General features: G+C 31.1%; 1 protein-coding gene, 1 long non-coding RNA gene and 2 other non-coding genes across 4 annotated transcripts; 2 read left to right on the forward strand and 2 right to left on the reverse strand.

Moving 5' to 3' along the window:
* Positions 1–1,861: 1,861 nt before the first annotated feature.
* LOC148767065 (uncharacterized) lies at positions 1,862–3,137 on the reverse strand. Its single transcript, XR_016034312.1, has 2 exons — positions 2,302–3,137; positions 1,862–2,202 (listed from the first exon to the last, which is right to left on the reverse strand). It is a non-coding gene; the product is annotated as an uncharacterized LOC148767065 (long non-coding RNA).
* Positions 3,138–11,807: 8,670 nt separating this feature from the next.
* On the forward strand, positions 11,808–17,580 carry LOC105956276 (UTP--glucose-1-phosphate uridylyltransferase). Its single transcript, XM_012980120.2, has 20 exons — positions 11,808–12,285; positions 12,403–12,450; positions 12,870–12,961; positions 13,108–13,198; positions 13,903–13,963; positions 14,035–14,112; positions 14,194–14,244; positions 14,359–14,432; positions 14,868–14,940; positions 15,041–15,098; positions 15,278–15,390; positions 15,547–15,579; positions 16,057–16,109; positions 16,214–16,289; positions 16,381–16,437; positions 16,547–16,630; positions 16,727–16,825; positions 16,951–17,055; positions 17,175–17,246; positions 17,340–17,580. The coding sequence occupies exons 1-20, from the start codon at positions 12,206–12,208 to the stop codon at positions 17,364–17,366; spliced, it is 1,425 nt and encodes a 474-aa protein (XP_012835574.1). The 5' UTR covers positions 11,808–12,205; the 3' UTR covers positions 17,367–17,580.
* A 719-nt stretch (positions 17,581–18,299) lies between these two features.
* On the reverse strand, positions 18,300–18,371 carry TRNAP-AGG (transfer RNA proline (anticodon AGG)). The gene has a single exon. It is a non-coding gene; the product is annotated as a tRNA-Pro (tRNA).
* Positions 18,372–18,609: 238 nt separating this feature from the next.
* Positions 18,610–18,681, forward strand: TRNAP-AGG (transfer RNA proline (anticodon AGG)). Its single transcript has one exon. It is a non-coding gene; the product is annotated as a tRNA-Pro (tRNA).
* Positions 18,682–22,021: the final 3,340 nt, after the last annotated feature.

Genomic DNA, 22,021 nt, shown 5'->3' on the forward strand with positions numbered 1-22,021 from the left:
ATCCTAGAGATTACACAGAGTAATTATGATTGAGAGATTAGGCTCAAGCTTTTCAAGCAAGAGCGAACTTCTCGAGTGGAGACACTTAGTACCCATATCTGCTGGATTAAATTGTAAGGGAATTTTCTCCAACTTGATAATACCCTGTTCCACTACATTTCGTATGAAGTGATACTTGATCTCTATGTGTTTAGTACGATCGTGGAAAATCGGGTTTTTACATAATTGAATTCCAGATTGGCTATCCGAGAAAACAGTGACATTTTTTTTAAGAAAACCAATTTCACGAAGAATGCCTTTCAGCCATATACTTCTTTTATAGCCTCAATGGTAGCGATGTACTCAGATTCAGTTGTAGATAGAGCTACAATATGCTGCAGTTGAGATTTCCAGCTAATACATGATCCACACAAAGTGAAACATAAGAAGTTGATGATTTCCTACTGTCTCTATCATTAGGGAAGTTGGAGTCTACATAGACAATTAATTCAATTCCAGTCTTAGACTTAGAAAAATTCAGATCATTATGCAAAGAATGTTTCAAATAACGAAGAAGCCATTTCAAGGCTTCCCAATGCGGCATACATGGGTTTGACATATAACGACTCAAACAACTTACCGCATAAGCTATATCAAGGAGAGTGCTTACCATTAAGTACATCACATAACCTATTGCATTGTCATAAGGAACATTTTGCATAGAGTCAAATTCAGTTTAAGTCTTGGGAGACTGATCCTTACTTAATTGAAAATTGGGCAGCTAAAGGCACGTTTGTAGGTTTAGCATTTGACATGGCAATTTTTTTCTAAGATCTTTCTCACATAAGAAATATGATTCAAGAACAATGAATTACTATCTCGATTTCGATCAATGTTCATGCCCAATATTTTCTTAGCATCTCCTAAGTATTTTATTTCAAATTGTTCACTTAGACGCATTTTCACATAATCAACAGATTTCACACAAGAGTTGATTATAAGCATATCATCAACATATATCAATAAAAAAATAGGTACAAAATGAGTATCTTTGAAACAAAGACAATGATCATAAGCACTTTTCTTAAACTTAAACGGAAACATGCAAGAATCGAATTTCTTATTCCATTTTCTAGGTGATTGTTTCAAGCCATATAAAGATTTTTTCAGCAAACAAACATATTCGGGCCTCTTAGAATCTATAAAGCCCTCAGGCTGTTTCATATAAATATGCTCATCTAACTCACCATGCAAGAAGACAGGTTTTTACATCTGTAGACGTTTACATTTTAATATAATTTATATTATATTTAAATTGAATTCCAAGATTATAATTTGTCTTTCAAAATAAGTTATTGAGATAAATATCAATTAATCTTTAGCCAATAGAATTATTTCTTCTATTCCAAGTTATATAAGATAATTATCAATTAATTATTGGCCAATAGGATTATTTCTTCTCTTCCAAGTTATAAGAGATAAATATCAATTTAAAGAGAGCCAATCAAATCATGCCACGTCATCAAAGAAGGTTATCAATGACTCTTATTCTACCACTATAAATAGGGACCCTCCGTACACAATTCAAGACACAAGCGAAGAAGAAGAAAAACCATAGGAGAAAATTCTCTCTACAACATCTCAAGCATTTTTCATCAAATCGAGGGCGTTCTTCAACAAATCAAGATCGAACGAAGATTGAAGGGCCGAGTCCATCAAGAACTCCAAGATCTTCAAGTCAAATTTCAAAGAACTAAGATCTTCAAGTCAAAGCCCATCAAAGTTCAGCATTCGATCCGAGATTCAAGTCACAAGACCCTCGGAAAACGTTATTCAAGTTCAAATCAAATACGGAGAAGATCAAGTCAACGACTCGACTCCGAAATTCAAAGTCAACATATATTGTTCTTGAGAGAAGAATCAGATGATTAAATTAGAGTTTGTAACTCGCAATATTTTATTTTAATTCGATAAATTATCTTTGTGCAAGTTTTTCTTGTTTGTTTAAATCGCAGATAAGAAATTGGTGCTACAAGTTGATCAACCAGATGCACAAAGCCAATGCTAGTCAAGTTGTGGAGAATCAGATAGAGGCTCAAGACGAAGTCGAGACATCCACAAAGCAACAACCAGTTGAAAACGAGAAGGCTCCAACTCAAGAACTTCAAGTTTCTCCCGAAGGGATGATTCATGTAGATCAAGTGATGACGTTGATCAGTGGAACTATCAAAGACAGTTGGAAGGAAGTCTGAAGTCGTCATCAACCTATTAAGCCATACACGCAAAGGATTGATGATCTAAATATGCCAATGAGCTATATACCTCCAAAATTTGAACAATTTGACGGCAAGGGCAACCCCAAGCAACATGTGGAACACTTCCTTGAGACTTGCAATGATGCCAGAACGTACAGAGATTAACAATCACAACATAAAATTAAATCCCAACCATAAGGGGTTGAGAAAACGATACCTGAGCGGAATCTGGTTGGATATTCGTACGCCCTATTTGAACGAGCACCACCCAACTTGACGATGCTCTGGTACCATGTTGGGTGGTCGTTCAAATAGCATAAACATTACAGACCATAATAATGAACCAAATGATACAAGAATTACAGAAAACCTATGGGAGCAGGGGATGATGAATTACAGATTGGTCGAAAACAATAAAGATACATAATATAATAATAAAGATATACGAAATAGACAAATCTTGGCAGATCCACATATCTGAAATTGCTGGCAACGGCTCAGTCCTCCATTTCCCGTGTCCACATCCAAGGCTCAGTCGGCGGCGGCTCCAATTCCGGTGTCATGCTCCACCTAACTTCCTCACCAACCACGCAGCCCAAGTGCCCTCCCAATCTCAGTTTCGACCCAACCCACGAAGGATTTGGCTTCCCACATTGTATAAACTCAGATCCGTTTTCCTTCACTCACAAAGACTACGATTTCCCTCACAGCAAAGCGATCGAAGGTAAGAAGGAAGAAGCTAGAGTTGTATCACTCTATCTTTCAATATATGAAGTATATATAGACTCAAGGATTCAATATCAAAGGCAAGAATCATTGGAGATTTGATTATTGCCATGGAAATCGGCGAACAGATTGGAGCGGCGCTGAGAGAAGAGGCGCATCGGCGGAGATAGAGAAGAGAGACTTAGGGTTTTAGGTCGCAGCTGTATGAGAGTATATAAGTGAAGGATGGATGACTTGGATCGAGCCCCTTCATTCAACGGTCCAGATCAGAGGACTGCAAAGGCTTAAGTGAGGAGTGGGCCGACTCCATGAAAGTGGGCCGCCTGATGAGTTAGCTGTCTTGGGTCCGATATAAGTAAATCATTTTGGCCCATTTTTAAACTAACAAAACAACTGAAGGTTTGGTGAATAATGAATTAAACTCCTCTACGGCCTAGTAGAATTTCCTTTGTGAATATAAAATTCCACTTCGAAAATGAGTAAACTTCATTTTCATCCCTGAGGTTTATAGTCAAAATCAAATTAGTCCCTCGATTCTAATTTGCTTCAATGTTATCCTCAAAATTTAATTTCACTGCCAAAATCAAATATTTTTTACTTAATGCCCACATTGCCCTTCAAAACCCTGGGGTTGAAAATGAAATATATCTAATTTGACAATTTTAAAATTATAATACTTTTTTAAAAACTATAATAAATTATATATATCTGATACATATATGCATGAAAAATAAATATCCCAGGATCTTAGCAAAACACTATATTTTAGAAATTTTGCAACCAAATAAAAAAAAATATGAATTGCTAATTTATATGAACCAAACAATTATAGCATTTATGTTTAATATTTGGGTAAATTACACACACCCCCCTGAGGTAAGCTTAAATAACTGTAAGGTCCCTGTGGTATCGATAATTACACTCAGCCCCCTGACACGTAGTCAGAAACTCTAATGGGATAATGAATTAGATACGTTATTCCGATAGGGTTCTAACGGACTATTGGTTTCAGAAAGTCGTGAAGACAACAAAGAGCTATGGGGTGACATGGCTCCCCGAACATTCCCGAACATTTCTTAAATCACCCATAGCTCTTTGTTGTCTCCACCACTTTCTGAAACCAATAGTCCGTTAGAACCCTATCGGAATAACGTATCCAATTCATTATCCCATTAGAGTTTCTGACTACGTGTCAGGGGGCTGAGTGTAATTATCGATACCACAGGGACCTTACAGTTATTTAAGCTTACCTCAGGGGGGTGTGTGTAATTTACCCTTAATATTTTAACAAAAATATTAGTATATTACTATTATTTTGGGTTTCACACGGTGTGTGTATGTGTATATATATATATATATTAGATTTGATTTATATATACATTTTATATTTGATTTATAAGCTAAGTATTTCCAAAATTTTGGGAAAAATAGGTAGACTTCACACAAACACTAAATAAAGTTTTGATCATGTGTATGTTTTATTAGATAAACTAGCATTTTTTCTCCTGCGATGTACGGGATATTATTTCAAAAGTGAAAAAGAATAATCAATTTAATATAAAATGAAAAAATATAGCACATTAACATAGAAAAAAATAATAATGTAGTATTATAAATGTTACATATTAAAATTTAAGAAATCGAATTTCTATCTTTATCTCTTAAGATTTGAGATATATTGATGAAAAATAGGAGATTAATAATTGTTGAAAATTATAGTTAGAAAATTAGTAGAGAAAAAAATATTAAAAATAAGTAATTACAGATGTACCATTAGGGTAGGATTCTTCACAGTTTAGTTTTAATTTTGATAATTATTGAAAATTATAGTTAGAAAGTAGTAGAGAAAAAATATTAAAAATAAATAATTACAAAAATACCATTAGGGTTTTCGGGTTGCCCAACGTTTCTTTCTTTTATATATAACTAGCATTTTTCCCCGTGCGATGCACGGGATATTATTTAAATTGTGGAAAAAAAATAATCAAAATACCAATAGGGTTTTTTAGTGTTGATGCTCAACGTTTCTTTCTTTTATATATATGTATTATTCATATTGAATTTCTAGCTTTATCTCTTAAGATTTGAGATATATTGATGAAAATTAGGAGATCAATAATTGTTGAAAATTATAGTTAAAAAATTAGTACAGAAAAATTAATAAAAATAAATAATTACATATGTAGCAATTTTGATAATTGTTACAAATTATAGTTAGAAATTAGTAGAGACAAAATATTAAAAATAAATAATTACCGAAATACCATTAGGGTTTTTTAGGGTTGCTCGGCGTTTCTTTCCTTTATATATAAGATATATTAACGATTATTGTAAACTTTGCATAAAGTAATTATAAGAAAATTTGAAATTGGTCAAAAAAAATTGATTAAAAAAAAAAACTGTGTGAAGCCCAAAATTAGAGTAAATTGCAAATACTACCCCTGTGTTATCTCGAAATAGCAAAAACCCCCCTGTGATAAATAAACTAGCAAAAACCCCCCTGTGAAATTTAGTCAAAGGCAGAATCCCCCCTAGCTGATTTTTTAGACTTGAAATGACAAAATTGTCCCTCAAAATGTATTTATATATATACATATTATATGTATATTTATTCTTTTTAATTTATTTGTTTAGAAATTAAAAAAATAAATAGTAAACAACTAAATTGATTATTTTTTAAATAAAATAATTAAAATATTTATAAAATATAAGAATTTATTAATTGCAAGACTCCAGGGGTATTTGTGTCTTTTTATATCAAGTCAACCCTCAAATAGTTCCATAGGGGGGTTTTTGCTATTTAAATAATTTCACAGGGGGGTTTTTGCTAGTTTATTTATCACAGGGGGGTTTTTGCTATTTCGAGATTACACAGGGGTAGTTTTTGCAGTTTACTCCCCAAAATTAGGTACATTTCATTTTCATCCCTAAGGTTTGAAGGGTAGTGTGGGCATTATGTAAAGTATGCTTTTTTTTTTGCTATAAAATTGTGTCCAAAGGTTGATATTGAATAAAATTACGAACATAGAGACTATTTTGATTTTGACTCTAAACATCAGGGGCGGAAATGAATTTTACCCCTTCGAAACCAGATTGATCTTTGCTGCAGGTATCTAATAGCCGTCGATTTTCATCAAAAATAAAATGAAATGATAGCCGTTGAATTTGTTCGTCCAAAAGATTCAACTTTTGTCCAAAAGATATGTAGATAAGACAATGAATCATCGTCGCTAAAATCTCCCTCAAATTAAATGACAATGACATGAAATTCTTGGCATTCTCTTTGCTCTTGTTTGTATAATAATAATGATGATTGTTCTTTTCCTTGACTACAATATCAAGAAATAGCAATTTCTAGCTAGCACTCTATTAAATTAATGTAATATGGTTAACATAAAAAGAAGGTATATAAATAAATTAATTAATGCATGGTTAACAATATCAAATAGTTGCAGATTAAAAAAATATTATTTTGAGACTGCCAAAAATATTTCTTATTTTTTATATGATTGAGCATGTATTAAGAAATCTATAAATATGCATGAGTTAACTCTTAAATTACATGTCTTGTTTTAAAAAAAATGAATTATTATATATGAGATTATTTTTTAATATCAAATAAAATCTTAATTATTCTTCAAACATATCTCCAGTTAATTGGAACAGAAAACCCTGTGTTTCATTAAAATGCTAAAAAAACTCATATTGTTAAGGGGGATTTTCGTAATTACACAAACATGAGAAGGATTTTCGTAATCATGCCTTATCTCAGGGGGTTTCTCATAATTTTTCCAAAATAAAAAGATAAAAAGAAAAGGTAAAAATTGCTATTATGATGTGATATAATCATATTATGTGTTGGTAATGAGTCTGAATGCCTGGTTAATGTTGATTAATCAGACTTATAATGCTTCTTTCAGTGTCGTTGGTTTTGTGTAATACTAGAACCTAACTGAAAACGAAAGTCTTTAATAAAAGGGTTTTTTTTTTATTATTTTTTTATTTTTATTTTATGCATAAGTTCGTGACCGACAATCTTTATTATTTTAGGTTCAAATGTTATATTTATTTTGTGAATAAACTCATTTCTTTAACATGTATTACGAGTAAATGCAAACTTAATGGTTATGACAAAATTACGGACGTCCAATCCTTTAAACTCAATTCCTAATTGTTATTCTAATTTAATTTCAATTTCATCAATCTTGACCACAAAAATCTAATTTTGACTTTTTTTCAAACTTTTCTTTTTATGCCGCCAATTTCCCGCGTTGATTTTTTTTTTTGGTAACTTTTTTTCCGCCCGCCGCTTATCGTGAACATTAGTACTCCTGTTGCTGGCAGCAAAATTACTGTAAACACTATAATATTACTGTCTTTTGTCTTTTTATTTCGCTTGCCCTGACACGTTCAACGTAATAATATTACTATCTTTGACAATAATATTAAGTAACATTATTGTCTTTGACAAAAATATTAAGTAATATTACTGTCATTTACAGTAATATTACTGTTAACGACAACAATATTAAAATTTTTGACCTTTTATTCTGTTTGTCTTTGTTGGCATGTTAACATAATATTATTATCACACTATGATTTATTATGTAATATAGTGATTTTGTTGTGTTAATATTACTGTGCTAGATAGTACTATAGCAATATTATTGTGTTAAACAGTAATAGTTAATATTATTGTCAACCACATTGATATTAGTATTTTTACGGGGGCAAAAAAATATTATGGAAAAAAAAAATTAAACAAAAAAGGTCAACGACAACAACAAATCAAAATGGAGTCAAAATTGTGTTTAAGGGTCAAAGTTGAATAATTGATAAAATTATGATCAAATTAATGTTAAATTGATAAAACTGACGTCAAAATGGAATAAGAGATGAAATTGAAATATAATAAATGTGAGGGGTATTTGAGTCTTTACCACACCTCTGACCTTTATATGAACTTTATATGAATTTATTGATAGTAGCCCCTTAATAAGGTGATAAAATTGAGGAAATACTTTAATAAAGTCTCACATTGGATAATTCAGATTTCTTGCCTACATAAATTCAAGCTTCATTCATATGATAAAACTGGATCATAAATTGTTCGTTTCTTGGCACTTTTGTTTAGATTGTTGTAATATCTGAACTTTAATGATTCCATTCTTTGTTGGTTTATTTCACCTTTTTTCATCTTTTGAAGATACTCCAACTTTGATTATTCTTTTTTCCTTTCGGATAAGCAATATATACATCTTTTTATCTTTTATACCACACCCTTATTTAATTTAAATGAGTTGAGATCGACCTATCGAAAATTGTAAATGATTCGAATCGAGTTGAGCTCAAATTCAACTTATTTGAAGAGATTAAACACGGTTCATCGGAACGGCAAGAATATAACAGGAACGGTGCCCTCCATTCTGAAATCCCTATCAAAAATTATTTTGGCATCGTGACGGAACGGAACATTGGGATAACGGTGTGACGGGCGAGACAGAGCCACAAAATGGCTGTGTCGTGACCGGAACAGCTGGAACATAAGACAAAAATAAAATTAAAAAAATCTGAAGGAGGATCAATTTGAGTAAAAAATAAATAAAATGTTTACAAGTTGGCGTATATGGTATAGCTTATAAGTTTTTGAAAAGTGAAAATGAGCTCAATCTCAATTTATTCACGCTCAAGCTCGAACATGAACTGTATCGTTGAACTAATTCATATAATTTACACTTCTACCCTCATTCCATATCGAATGTATCATTAACTCAATTTACTTTGAAAAAAAAAAGAGAGAAAAAGAAGGTTGTATAGTATCTATATTGCTTTCTAAATAAGTAATGTGTATGATCAATCAATTTCACTAATCACTTGAACATGATTACTATAAGTTTACATCTATGTAAGTTGATTGGAATATAAATCAATGCAAGTATTCGATTAATTATTTGCACATACGATTTTTTATTGTGAAATTTCCATCTTGTTGAAGATAAGAAATGGCCAATCAACGTGATCGTGCCAAGAACTCCTAATTGATCTTATAGGTTATTACGCACTAATTTTCTTTTAAGGGGTCTTTACAAATAAGCTCATCAATTGGTACTTATTTATAAAAAGATCAAGACAAAAAACTTCTTTACCAATAAGTCCACACATGGTCCAGATTTTTGTAAAGGACTAAAATAACCCCCATACTTTAATATGCTCCAATTTCATCCTTAACTTTATTTAACCTCAATTTGACCCAAAATTTCACAAATTATTCAATTTTGACCCAAAACTTTTTTTTTTCCAGCCGGATTCCGGCGTTGACCGGCTGGCTGTCAACGCCGGTCTCCGGCGTTGACTTTTCAATTTTTTTTTTCTTTTATTTTCTATCTTTCTTTAACCTTTTTTTTTCGTTTAAACAGCAATATTACTGTGATTGACAGTAATATTAACTATATTACTGCTAAACACAGTAAAATTAAACTAAACTACAGTTGAACACAGTAATATTGCTATATTAATCTCTAGCACAGTAATATTAACATAACAAAACTCATTATTATTGTGTAATAGAGTAATATTACTATGTTGACCGTTCAACAAATGTAAACATAATAAAAAACCAAAAGAATTAATATTACTGTGAGTGACAGTAATATTACTATAACAACAGTAATATTACCGTCAACCACAGTAATATTACAATAATAGACAGTAATATTATTACGTTACTCCATGAATAACACAAACAAACAAAAAATCCAAACAAAATAATAATATTGATGTGGTTGACAACAATATTACTATAACAACAGTAATATTACCGTCAACCACAATAATATTATTGTGTTTACAGTAATATTACAATAATAGACAGTAATATTATTACGTTACTCCGTGATAACTTAAACAAAACAAAAAACCCAAAAAAATAATAATATTGATGTTGTTGACAGTAATATTATTGTGTTTACAGTTATTTTACTGTCAACGATAGTAATATAATAACGTTGACTTGTCAACAAATCAAACAAAATAAAAAAAAACAACAAAAAATAAAAAATAATAATATTACATTAATTTACTGTCAACGGCAGCACAATTACATAAATGTATTGTCAATGGCAGTACAATTACGTTAATTTACTGTCATTGACAGTATAATTACGTTAATTTACTGTCAGTGACAGCACAATTACGGTCAACGTTTAGCGTCGGACGTAAAAAAAAAAAACAAACCAAAAAAAAAAAATACTTAAAAAAACACTTAAAAAAGTCAATGCCGGAGACCGGCGAAAAAATCCGGAAGAAAAGAAAAGAAAAAAGCAAAAAAAAAAAAAAAGTCAACGGCGTTGACCGGCGGTCAACGCCGGAATCCGGCGGCAAAAATTTTTTTTTGAAAAAAAAAATGTTTGTGAAAAAAAAAAGTTTTGGGTCAAAATTGAATAATTTGTGAAATTTGGGGTCAAATTGAGATTAAATTAAGTTAAAGGATGAAATTGGAGCATATTAAAGTATGCTCCAAAAAAAAGTCAAAATTGAATTTTTGTGGTCAAAATTGGATTTTTGTGGATAAAATTGATTAAATTGGGGTTATAATTAAGAATTTGGTATAAATGGTTGAGGGTAATATTGAGATATACACGAGTGTTTCCTTTATTTATAATAAATATTAATGAGATGAGCTTATTGGTGAAAGAGATATAGCCCCTAAACCTAGAATAATAAATATGCTTGGTTGGGGACTTTATCACAAAAACCCCTTCTTTGAAAAGCAAAAAGAAGAAAAGTATCAACCAAACGGACATCTAAAAAACTTCAAAATCTAAATAAACACATATATTTAATACTATAAAACAATAATTCTCTTTTTTTTTCTTTTTTTTTTTTTTTTTTTTTTGTAAGAGACGATTATTACAAGGCCGGTTCTGACTATAGGCGAAAGAGACGGTCGCCTCGGGCCCCGATTTTTAGAATAAATTAGGGGGACCCCAAATAATATTTTATACTCTTTATATATACTAGTCATAGTACTACATGATATTTTAAAATAATTAAATAAACAGTTCAACAATTTGAATAACCATAAAAAAATTCGCTTATCATTGCATTTGATGTGAATGAAATGTCTTAGATCAATTATAATTAAATAGATATTGAGTTCTTCTATCAATCTATTTCAAGATTTTAAACTTTATTTTTCAGCAATCTTTGCATTTTTAATATTATTCTACGTAGTTTAACTCTAATTTAAAAGAGTTTCGGCAAGTTGAAATATACTATATTAAAAAAAAAATATACATATGTTTACTTGTTCAATGATATTTCTATGAATAATTTCAAAAAAACTTCGGAGCTCTACCCCGAACCCCGTAAACTTTCGGTTTACCTTAACTTCATCTATATTTTAGTTATATTTTTCCTCAAAATTTTAACTACTAATCAAATTCTTTTTGTCCGGCCGTGCTCCTTGAATGATTTAATGTGTAAATTATCCTATACATAACAGGAGTCCATTTTTATAAATTCTTAAAACTCGCCTAGGGTCCTTAATTTCTCTAGAACAACCGTACGAACGAACCCCCAACCAACCATATAAGTTCACTGAATAAACCTACACTTTCGTATAATAAATTACAAATTACATAAAAGATGTAAATCACACTAAGTTAACCATATATAGTTTAACCATATATGACAAATTCTGATAAGGAGTTATAAAATTGTAATTTGAAAGTATAATAACAAATGCGCTTCATGCACAAAAACCTCCCCGAAATTAATTCCTACCACATGTTTGAAGAGATATTCGCATGCATATTCTCTTCAACCTCTTTACTCATTCTGTGTGGTACCATAAAAATTCCCTATAACAATTATTAATATCAAAAAAAAAAAAAAAATGCCACGTGTCACTAGATTCTTCATTTTTTGGTATGGATATTACACTTTGTAAACATAGATACTTTTCCATCTTCAATTTACAATAATTATATATATGAAATTATTAATAATATATATATTATATATATATATATATATATATATATTATACATATATTCCAATTTATTTCAAACCGCTTTTGCAAATACTTATAAAATAACAACACTCTTACATTACTCAAATTTCCTTCATTTACGTGTTTATTCATCGTCTCCTTTTAACACAAGCTCTCTCTCTCTTCTCTCTCCCCTCTCTCTCTGGTTAGATCTTGTAATTCAAGCTAGAAAGTGATTGTGATTCCGAGAAAATGGCTCCAACTCTGAGCTCTGCTGATGCTGAGAAGATTTCCACGCTTAAATCTGATGTCGCCACCCTCGATCAGATCAGGTTTTCTTCTCCCTTTCTCTCTCTAATTTTTTTTATTTTTTCCTTTTTCCGAAGCATTACAGATGGTGATTTCTCTAGATCTAACATTGATTAATTTTGATTTTATTTATTGTTCAGTGAAAATGAGAAATCTGGATTTATCAATCTGGTGGCTCGCTACCTAAGGTATAGTGATAATTATCCGCAGTTTTCCGCCATTAATGCATCCGCTTTTGATTGCTTCTTAATTAGAAATTAGGAGACGTATTTTTGGAATTTTTTTTTGGCATTTATGCCGAATTAGGAATGCATGCCGCCTGTGTAGGTCAGTGTAGTGTGTTTGAGTTACTAATCCTTGAGCTTCAGAGAATTTTATATTTCAGCAATTAACAGATTTAGCGACTCGATTTTTTGAATATTCAATTAGATTTGCTGTACTGTTTTAGCATCAAGGAATTGTGGTCTTGAAATTGTTCATTGAATTAGGTGTTTCATCAAATCCTATCACGAGCTGTATTTTCTGGATTAGATGACAGTATTATTACCTTATGATTTCCGCAAAGCTGAATTTTTACGGTTTTTTGTTATTTGGCTGCAAATCAAAGTGGTGAAGCTCAACATATAGAGTGGAGTAAGATCCAGACACCAACTGACGAGGTGGTGGTGCCGTACGATACCTTAGCCCCTGTTCCTGAAGGTGTCTTAAATCTTGATCTTTCTTTTTTCACGTTTATCATCTTTATTTCATGTTAATTATTTGACTATGAATCAATCGAAATTGGTTCGTAATTAATTGGCTTTAGTTTAAAGATGCAGTAAACTAAGCTATTTTTGTTATTCCAGATGCTGCAGAGACCAAGAAGCTTCTGGACAAACTTGTGGTGTTAAAGCTCAATGGAGGCTTGGGAACTACAATGGGATGTACTGGTCCAAAGTATGACTTTACAGTTTTCCGCATTTAATTGATCAATTTTAGATGGTTTTGCGTATTGTTTGGTGATTGGTCCAAGGAATTTCTTAAATCATTTTGCATTTGCATCTCACTGCATTAGTTTCTACAGGCTGTTAAGATGAATATTATGATGTATAACGGATAATATGACATTGAGGCTGTTGATTACCTTGACGGTGATAACTAAAATAGATAATTAATGAACAACAGTCGTAAAATTTGTTGCCACTCTCCATTAGCATTACGGTACGACGATTTGCTTGACATTGCATGATGATTGAAGAAGAACATTTTGATGTGGTTTTATACCACTCTGTAATATGTATCAAACTTAAAACTGTGTTTATTACTCTTGACATCGTATTTATGCAGTTTTGAGATTTTATACTCAATAGCAGAAAAATAATTATCAATTCACATCAGAAGTTTAAAAAACACTGCAGAACGTTATATATCTGCATTAAGTTGTTGTAAATGTTCACCGGATCAGAGTTCAATACTTTAGAAACAAGTGGGAATTACTATGTCTCAGCACCTAAGAACCTCTATTTCCCTATTCGTACTAGCTTATCATGATCTGCAGATTTGGATATTTATCGTTCATGAATGTGCAATTATGCTCTCTCGATGTTATTTACTTATTTTCCATGAACTTTCAGTTGTAACTGTATGTTTCTTTGGCCCAGGTCGGTTATCGAAGTTCGCAATGGCTTGACATTTCTGGATTTAATAGTCATCCAAATTGAGGTATTGTGTGCACTAAATATTCTCCTATACACTTTCAGGCTCATGTAGCTAAAATATCTAGTTACTTGCAGACACTGAATGCCAAATACGGGTGCAATGTTCCCCTGCTATTAATGAACTCATTCAACACTCACGATGATACATTGAAGGTGAAATTTCAATATAGCTGCAAATAGTATTTTCCACATTTACTAAGTCATCTGCTGATTTTTTCTCTCTGTGAATTGTAGATTGTTGAGAAGTATGCCAACTCAAAGATCGACATTCATACATTTAACCAGGTTTACAGCTATCTGCTTTCTATATCTTGAAAACTATGATAAACTCCACAATTTTTAATTATTGAGGGAGGCAACATTTCACATTGTTAATTTAAAATTCCCTGCAATTTCCAGAGCCAATATCCTCGTCTGGTTGTTGAAGATTTCAAACCACTTTCTTCCAAAGGAAATACTACCAAGGAGGCATGGTATTGTGTCTTTTAACTCTTTGCTCTTCTGATACTTGAAGAGTTGAACACAAATTAGTTAAATAAGTAATACTGTCATATGGTGTGTATTATTTGTGAAGATAGTAGTTTTTCATGGTATGTTATTGATCAACACTTTGTTCTTAAATATTGATTTACATATCCTATTATCATATTGGTTATATGAATTTTTAAAATTGTATCATTATTAGATTTTAGATCGAAAAAATATTTTCTTCGCAATTTAATTATTTCTTTGTAGTTACTGTACTGATTAGTACATCGAGCAGCGCTTCAATTATTTGATCCAAATTGGTTTGTCTGAGGTTTATGTTATATATGAATAAGTGCTCTAAAGCCTAACTTATTGCTACCCGAGCCTCATTACTTCAGATTTCTTAGTTTGTTAACTTTTTGTTTTTCATTTCATCTCAGGTACCCTCCTGGTCACGGAGATGTCTTTCCTGCTTTTAAGAACAGCGGGAAGCTTGATGCATTGTTATCACAGGTATAGCCCTCAAGATGCTGTATTTATACACTTCACTATGCATTATGACTCGAGTAAACTTACCAAGTATTGTTGATCTCTTCTTGTACTTTCCTCACAGGGCAAGGAATATGTCTTTGTTGCCAACTCGGATAATTTGGGTGCCGTTGTTGACTTGAGTATCCTTAGTGACTGGGACATGATTCTTACATCTCATATGAACACAAAATATACTTTTCTTGGTTGCCACTTTATCGTAATTACTTACCATATAGCAAATATCTTTTTACTTATAGTGTCTGTCATGTGGTTGAATTCAAGTGATGTGCAAAAAGATATCCTTAATTCATTGTCGCAGAAATCCTAAGTCATTTGATCACAAATAAGAATGAGTATTGCATGGAGGTTACACCTAAAACACTAGCTGATGTGAAAGGTGGTACTCTAATCTCTTACGAAGGAAAAGTACAGGTATGTTTCTACAACTAGCTGTCTTCTAGTCTAGTACAATTTCTTTTTTTCTTTTTTCATTTACAGCTATTGACTATTGCGTGGTTGATGTTACAGCACTAGTACTAACAACTAAAATTTTTACTAACCTTAATTTTTGTATCGTCTGCTGTACAGCTACTGGAAATAGCGCAAGTTGCTGATGAACATGTGAGCTTCCTTTTCTTCCATAATATTCTTCTATTTGTATCACGGTACTATTAATCATGTTAAAAGACAAGTCATGTTAACAGGAGCGTTAATTTTCATAAGTAGTCATCGTTTCAAATAACAAATACCCCTTTGAAATTTGTCTTTGTTTACGAATTTAACCTCAATAGCTGCAATTCTAAAAATAGAAACAAATGTCACAGTGGTATTTATAATTTACAGTTAGTCGAAGCTTCAAGGATAGTTTTTGCAATGTATGATATTTTAAATGCTAAATAGATGAAGGCTATGAAGTGAGATATTGCACCTGTATCTTTAATTACGTATTTTTATATAAGGATCATTGGACCAAGCAATATTTCTTTATTCCATTTGGGTTTGTTTAAAGCATGTTTCTGGTCATCCCTGCAGATAATTTCATCCTACTAACTGCTGTAGACGTCATGGCTAATTTATACATAATTATGTTTCATACAGGTCAATGAATTTAAGTCAATAGAGAAGTTCAAAATTTTCAACACCAACAACCTGTAAGTTAGCCAATCATCTTCTTCGAGCTAAATTTCTAATTCAGTGAATGTAAATACATTTTTAGGTCAACACGTGACAATTTTTATGTAACGAAATCACGCAGGTGGGTCAACTTGCAGGCGATCAACAGACTTGTTGAAGGAGATGCACTGAAGATGGAAATTATTCCCAACCCAAAGGTATCTAATCTATAACCTTCATTATTAATCAGGGTTAAATTAAGTTATTATTATTTTACCCATCTTCCTGATCAATTCAATCAATTGCTAGGAAGTTGACGGGATCAAAGTTCTTCAACTTGAAACTGCCGCAGGTGCTGCAATAAGGGTAAACAACCACCTAATGACTATTAAATGTTTCATTAATTCTCGTTATGGCTAGTGATTGCCTACTTCTATGAATTACTGATAACATTCCTCTCTCTCTCTCTATCTAGTTTTTTGATCATGCTATTGGAATTAACGTTCCGCGATCCCGTTTCCTTCCCGTGAAGGCATCTTCCGATTTGCTCCTAGTCCAAGTAAGTTTATAAATATGATGTCGTGATTAATTATTGAAAATGCATCCCATATTGTTTCTTAAGAATGAAAACTGAATGAAAGGTGTTGTTTTACAGTCTGATCTGTACACCCTGTCTGATGGCTTTGTGACCCGAAATCCAGCTAGGGCTAATCCTGCCAATCCTTCCATCGAATTGGGACCCGAGTTTAAGAAGGTTCACACTTTATTTATTTATTTATTGAGGAAAAAAGGTTCAGATTCATTTTTAGTGACGTTATTTGCATTAATCTCGTGTAGCTCTCTACTTAGGAATGTAACGAGAGACTTTTGTGTACACAGGTTGCCAGCTTCTTAAGCCGGTTCAAGTCTATCCCCAGCATCATTGACCTGGATAGTTTGAAGGTGACAGGTGACGTTTGGTTTGGAGCTAGCATTACTCTAAAGGTACTCTCGACTTTCATTTGAATTTGATATTTGTTACATTCTTAGCAACTTCTCCAATTTCTGAAATTTGGATTCTTTTTTTGTTTAATAATCTTTTCGGCTATTAATTTTGATTTCAGGGTAAAGTTACTATCACTGCGAAACCTGGTGTCAAGCTAGAAATCCCTGATGGAGCAGTGATTGCTGACAAGGTAACACGCTCGAGCTCGTTTCGTGTAAAAAAATGATTTAAAATTACAAAATGACATTATTTTTCCCTTACTTTTGCTTAAAATTTTGTTCAGGAAATCAACGGTCCTGAAGATATATAATGAATATATACGATGAGAGAGCTACGACTACCTCTCCTGTCGAAACGAGAGCTTCTCAAATATAATGAATTACTCTTTTTTTTGGTTGAAATATGTTAGTTTTGAACATGAGAAAAATAAATGGGATTTCGGTTTTATGTATTTCCGCTACATAATCGCCACTACAAGTGGCGAGTTAATAGTATAAAGGTGACGCTGCCTTGTTCTAACGAAACCTTATAACGTGTCAAATTTACTCACATCATATATTTGACGGTGTTAAAATTTTATAAGGTTTCTTGATATGCTCTTCTTGTTTTGATCATATTATTTACAAAGTTCTAGTTTATTTATTTTTATTTTTTATTTTCTTATATCATTTATTTATTATTATAGAACACGTGGAAATACAAAACCTGAAACTTAACCAACACTACAAACTCGCTCCCGATCTATGAAATGCCTACACCAGATTAAAAAACATCGAGTGATTCACTATTGATCCATACAAATAACTACCCACTAAACATACATACAAACGAGTGTGTGTTATTAATAGTGCAAAATTATTTGGTGTATTTCACCGGGTGTAGCGTACCATCCACAGAACTGTCGCTCCCATAATGAAAAGTATATCTATTTTTCTGTTACTTCTTTTAGATAAGCACTGTACACATCGGTTTATCATTATAATGCAAATCGTCGATCATGTATTAAAATGCTCTAGAATAACACAACTTATATTATTTTTACATATAAGATTTTACTATTCGTACCTTTTTCCAAGACTAGAAAGGTGCATGTGTGTGCTGATTTCTTGATTTCTTGATTTCTTCTATAATGTTTCCCTTTTTTATAGTTTTATTTAAATAATAAGGGCAAATTGAAAAAAGTACAAGACAATGGCTACTTAATTAATTAGTTTTAATTTTAAAAAAATCAATACACCAGATTGGGGCATTCCGAGAATTGAACTCGGGACCTCTCGCACCCTAAGCGAGAATCATACCACTAGACCAAATGCCCTCGACGGCACAAACCAAATGATTGTTGTTAAGTGAATCAAAATTGGTTCAGTATTTTATATGTTATCGGGTTAAATACACTTTGCACCCTGAAATATAGCTTATGTAAAACTTACCCCCTTGGTATCATTTATAACACTTATCCCCTCAACATTAATTATTTTATATTTTAAAATTTAAAAAAATAATAAACATAACAATCTGATAATAAAAATTAATTATTTGGTTTGTGCCATTGAGGGCATTTGGTCTAGTGGTATGATTCTCGCTTAGGGTGCGAGAGGTCCCGAGTTCAATTCTCGGAATGCCCCAATTATTCATTTTTAATATTAATGTTTGATTTTAATTAGACATTATACAATTATGTAAAAGCACGTGAATATTTTTAGAAGTTTTCTAGGGTTTGTAACATTAAGAGATAATTAATCTACAGCACTACAAAATGTACAAAACAAAATATAAGAAGACACAAATCATTCAAATTAAACTAATATAGTAAAAAAAAAAGTATTTAAAAAGTAAAATTAAAAATAATGATTAAGAGATTGAGATAAAATGCTACAATCTTTTTTTGCGGAAGAACACAGTTTGTCTCGATCTACTGTCTTTTCTCGCTTTATCTCTCAGAGTATTTATGCTAAAAATTGGACACGTTTCATGAAACATCAAATTTTCTAGCTAATTGCATACATCACTAGACCAACTAAATATGCATTGAAACATGAAATAACATATTCAACATGCTAATTGAAAGAATATACCAAAAATGCAAGAAACGACAATGTGAATGCTAATGTAACGAATCATGAGCTAAGTAAGTGCAAATTAGTGCACTTTCGTAGCACTACCAGTGCTCAATTTGATAACCATTTGTACGCCGAGCACATTGAAGCGTAAAATTAATGCAATGGTTTATTTCATGCGTGAAATACATCGAGTAAATTGTAATCATTCATTCATTCCACATAAAAACACACATACTCGTACTGGTTTGTAGATAATCGGTAAAAACCAAAAGGTATAACTTAATGAAATAAAACAACTCAAGACGATAATAATAATAATAATAATAATAATAATAATAATAATAATAATAATAATAATAATCATGATAATCGTAATTAATCATAATAATGAAGTGTCGCCTTGATCTTTTAAATAGTGGATCTTATTAGGATATATATGTACAATGGTGACCGACTCCATATTCAGTTGCTTTGTTATTTTTTTACGACAAATTAATATTTGAAAAGCAATTGTGGGAAGTGAGCCGCAGAAGCTCCATTGATGCCTTTGTTAGTGCAACCATCGATAGAGATCACAACATATAGATGCATAATTGGTATTTAAGTGGTGTCATCACCTTTGACCACTGAGATGATAGATTATTGATGCCTTATAGAGTCGATGCTACTACTCTCTTGCAGCATCAACATCTTAGCTTGTTCTCTTTTCGTACAAAAGTCTGATACAAAGAAAATAATTCAATGATATTAAAATGACGTAGAAAAGAAAATTAATTATAACAAATCGTTGAATAAACTTTATTGTGCAAATTGTGTGCTAAATAAATTGCATTATATTTGAACTAAAAATGCACACATAAATATTTAAATCCATTTCAGTTACAGTAGTGCAAGATTTTTAATGGTATAAAGTATAAACCACTGAAAGCTATTATTTGACTCGGAATTTATCGAATTAACTCGTTCGTCGTTTAGTTGCGTAAGGTTGTAGTAGTTCAAATATCACGAAAAGATGTTAGACATTATATTGAGCTAATAACATGATTTTTTTTTTAATTCTTTTTGCCATACGTTTGTTAGATCATATGTTGATTATCTCTAAGACCATAATCCTAAGACCACTCATTAAGTTATGTCCAAATAAATCACACACTTTGAAACTCGAACATGTTCATGCACATGATAAATATGTCTCAATTGTGCATCACAGACCTTATTGGTCGTTAAATATCATCTATCTAGTATTATAATTTTATGATTTCTTTCTACTATGGAGATTAATGGACATTTTATTTAATAATTTCCAAATTAAAGAAGCCAAAATACTCTGACACTAGTAAAAATGTCATAATTTTCAAGATGCGTCCCAGTTGATATGTGTGGAACAACATTTACAGGATTTTCACGTGATAAGACCTATCACTACTAATCATACCAATCAAATAAGGCCTAAATAAAACAAAATTGTAGATTAACTGTATAGAGACAAAAATTAGTAACTTTTTATTTATTTATTTATTTATTTATTTATTTATTTACATGTGCTCTTCTTTTCTCATCTTTGTAGAAATAAAAGAGATTCTCTTTCGAAAAAGGAAGTCAAAGAGAGGTAATTACACCAACAATGAATACACCGAGTAACGGGAATAGCACCGTATTAATTCCAATTTAGTCGTGCAGATGTAGTGGATATTTATTTGTGATATATTAAAAATTATATTATGCTAATTGCATGATAAATAAACCACGCGTCGTATTTAAATGAACAATGCACACACACACACACACACACACATATATATATATATATATATATATATATATATATATATATATATATATATATATATATATATATATATATATATATATATATATATATATATTGGAAATCTAGTGGATATATATCTATTTATGATGAATCAACAAGTACCAAAACTTAATGCAATACAATATTTTAAGGGCTAAATACACTTTGCACCCCTGTAGTATAACCTATGTAACACTTACTGTCGTAAAGTATTATTTGTAATACTTACCCCTCAACATTAAATATTTTATATTTTAAAACTAAAACATAATAAACATAACAATCTAATAATTATTGGATCATAAAAATTGAAAAGTAACTATAATTAAATTATTGAAAAAATAAATAATATATATTGTAAAATAATGAATGAAAATATATTTTAAGAAATTAATGAACTAAAATAAATTAAATACTTAATACTACTATTATTTATATATTGATTTCTTAAAATTTATCGATATGAATATATTCGATTTATTGGTCAAATACTAATTAGATGTTATTTATTAAATATGTATCCAACAGTACAAGAAAATATTTTTAAATTTTAAAATATTGCATTTTTCAACAGATATTTTTAGTTGTATAATTTAATTACTCTTTTAGTTATTATTTTAAATAAAAAAAGATAATTTTAAGGTTTTAGTATTGAAAATATAAATGGAATTGAGCTTGAGGGGGTAAGTGTTACAAATGATGCTTTAGGGGGTAAGTGTTACATATGGTATACAATAGGGGTGCAAGTGTATTTAACGCATCATTTGAACTTCTTTCGTATCAAAACAATCACAATTTTCAGGCCAAAACTTTAATGGTATCAACCACTGAAAGCTGTTATTTGACTGACAATTTATCCATGCAACCAGTTCAACATGTAGTCTTAATAAAAAAAAAAATTCATCATGTAGTCTCGTAAAATTGTAGCAATCCAAATAACACGAAAAGATATTAAGCGTTATTAGGGGCGGCCCTCGCCCCTGGCCCATGGCGAGCGAGGACCAGACCCAAGGCCCACTTACCAATGGGAGCACAATTTGTTTTTTAAAATAATATATATTACGTATACCGTTTTTTATATTATTTCTTATTTCT

The sequence above is a fragment of the Erythranthe guttata genome, chromosome 11 (genome assembly GCF_056151865.1).
Source record: "Erythranthe guttata isolate IM_541 chromosome 11, IM_541, whole genome shotgun sequence".
NCBI lineage: Eukaryota > Viridiplantae > Streptophyta > Magnoliopsida > Lamiales > Phrymaceae > Erythranthe > Erythranthe guttata.

Excerpts from the sequence above, each read along its gene's own strand:
- LOC105956276 (XM_012980120.2), top strand. The coding sequence starts at position 12,206 with ATGGCTCCAACTCTGAGCTCTGCTGATGCTGAGAAGATTTCCACGCTT. Across the intron at positions 15,580-16,056 it reads CGCAAGTTGCTGATGAACAT|GTCAATGAATTTAAGTCAAT; the intron begins GTGAGCTTCCTT and ends TGTTTCATACAG. Across the intron at positions 16,631-16,726 it reads CCGATTTGCTCCTAGTCCAA|TCTGATCTGTACACCCTGTC; the intron begins GTAAGTTTATAA and ends GTTGTTTTACAG.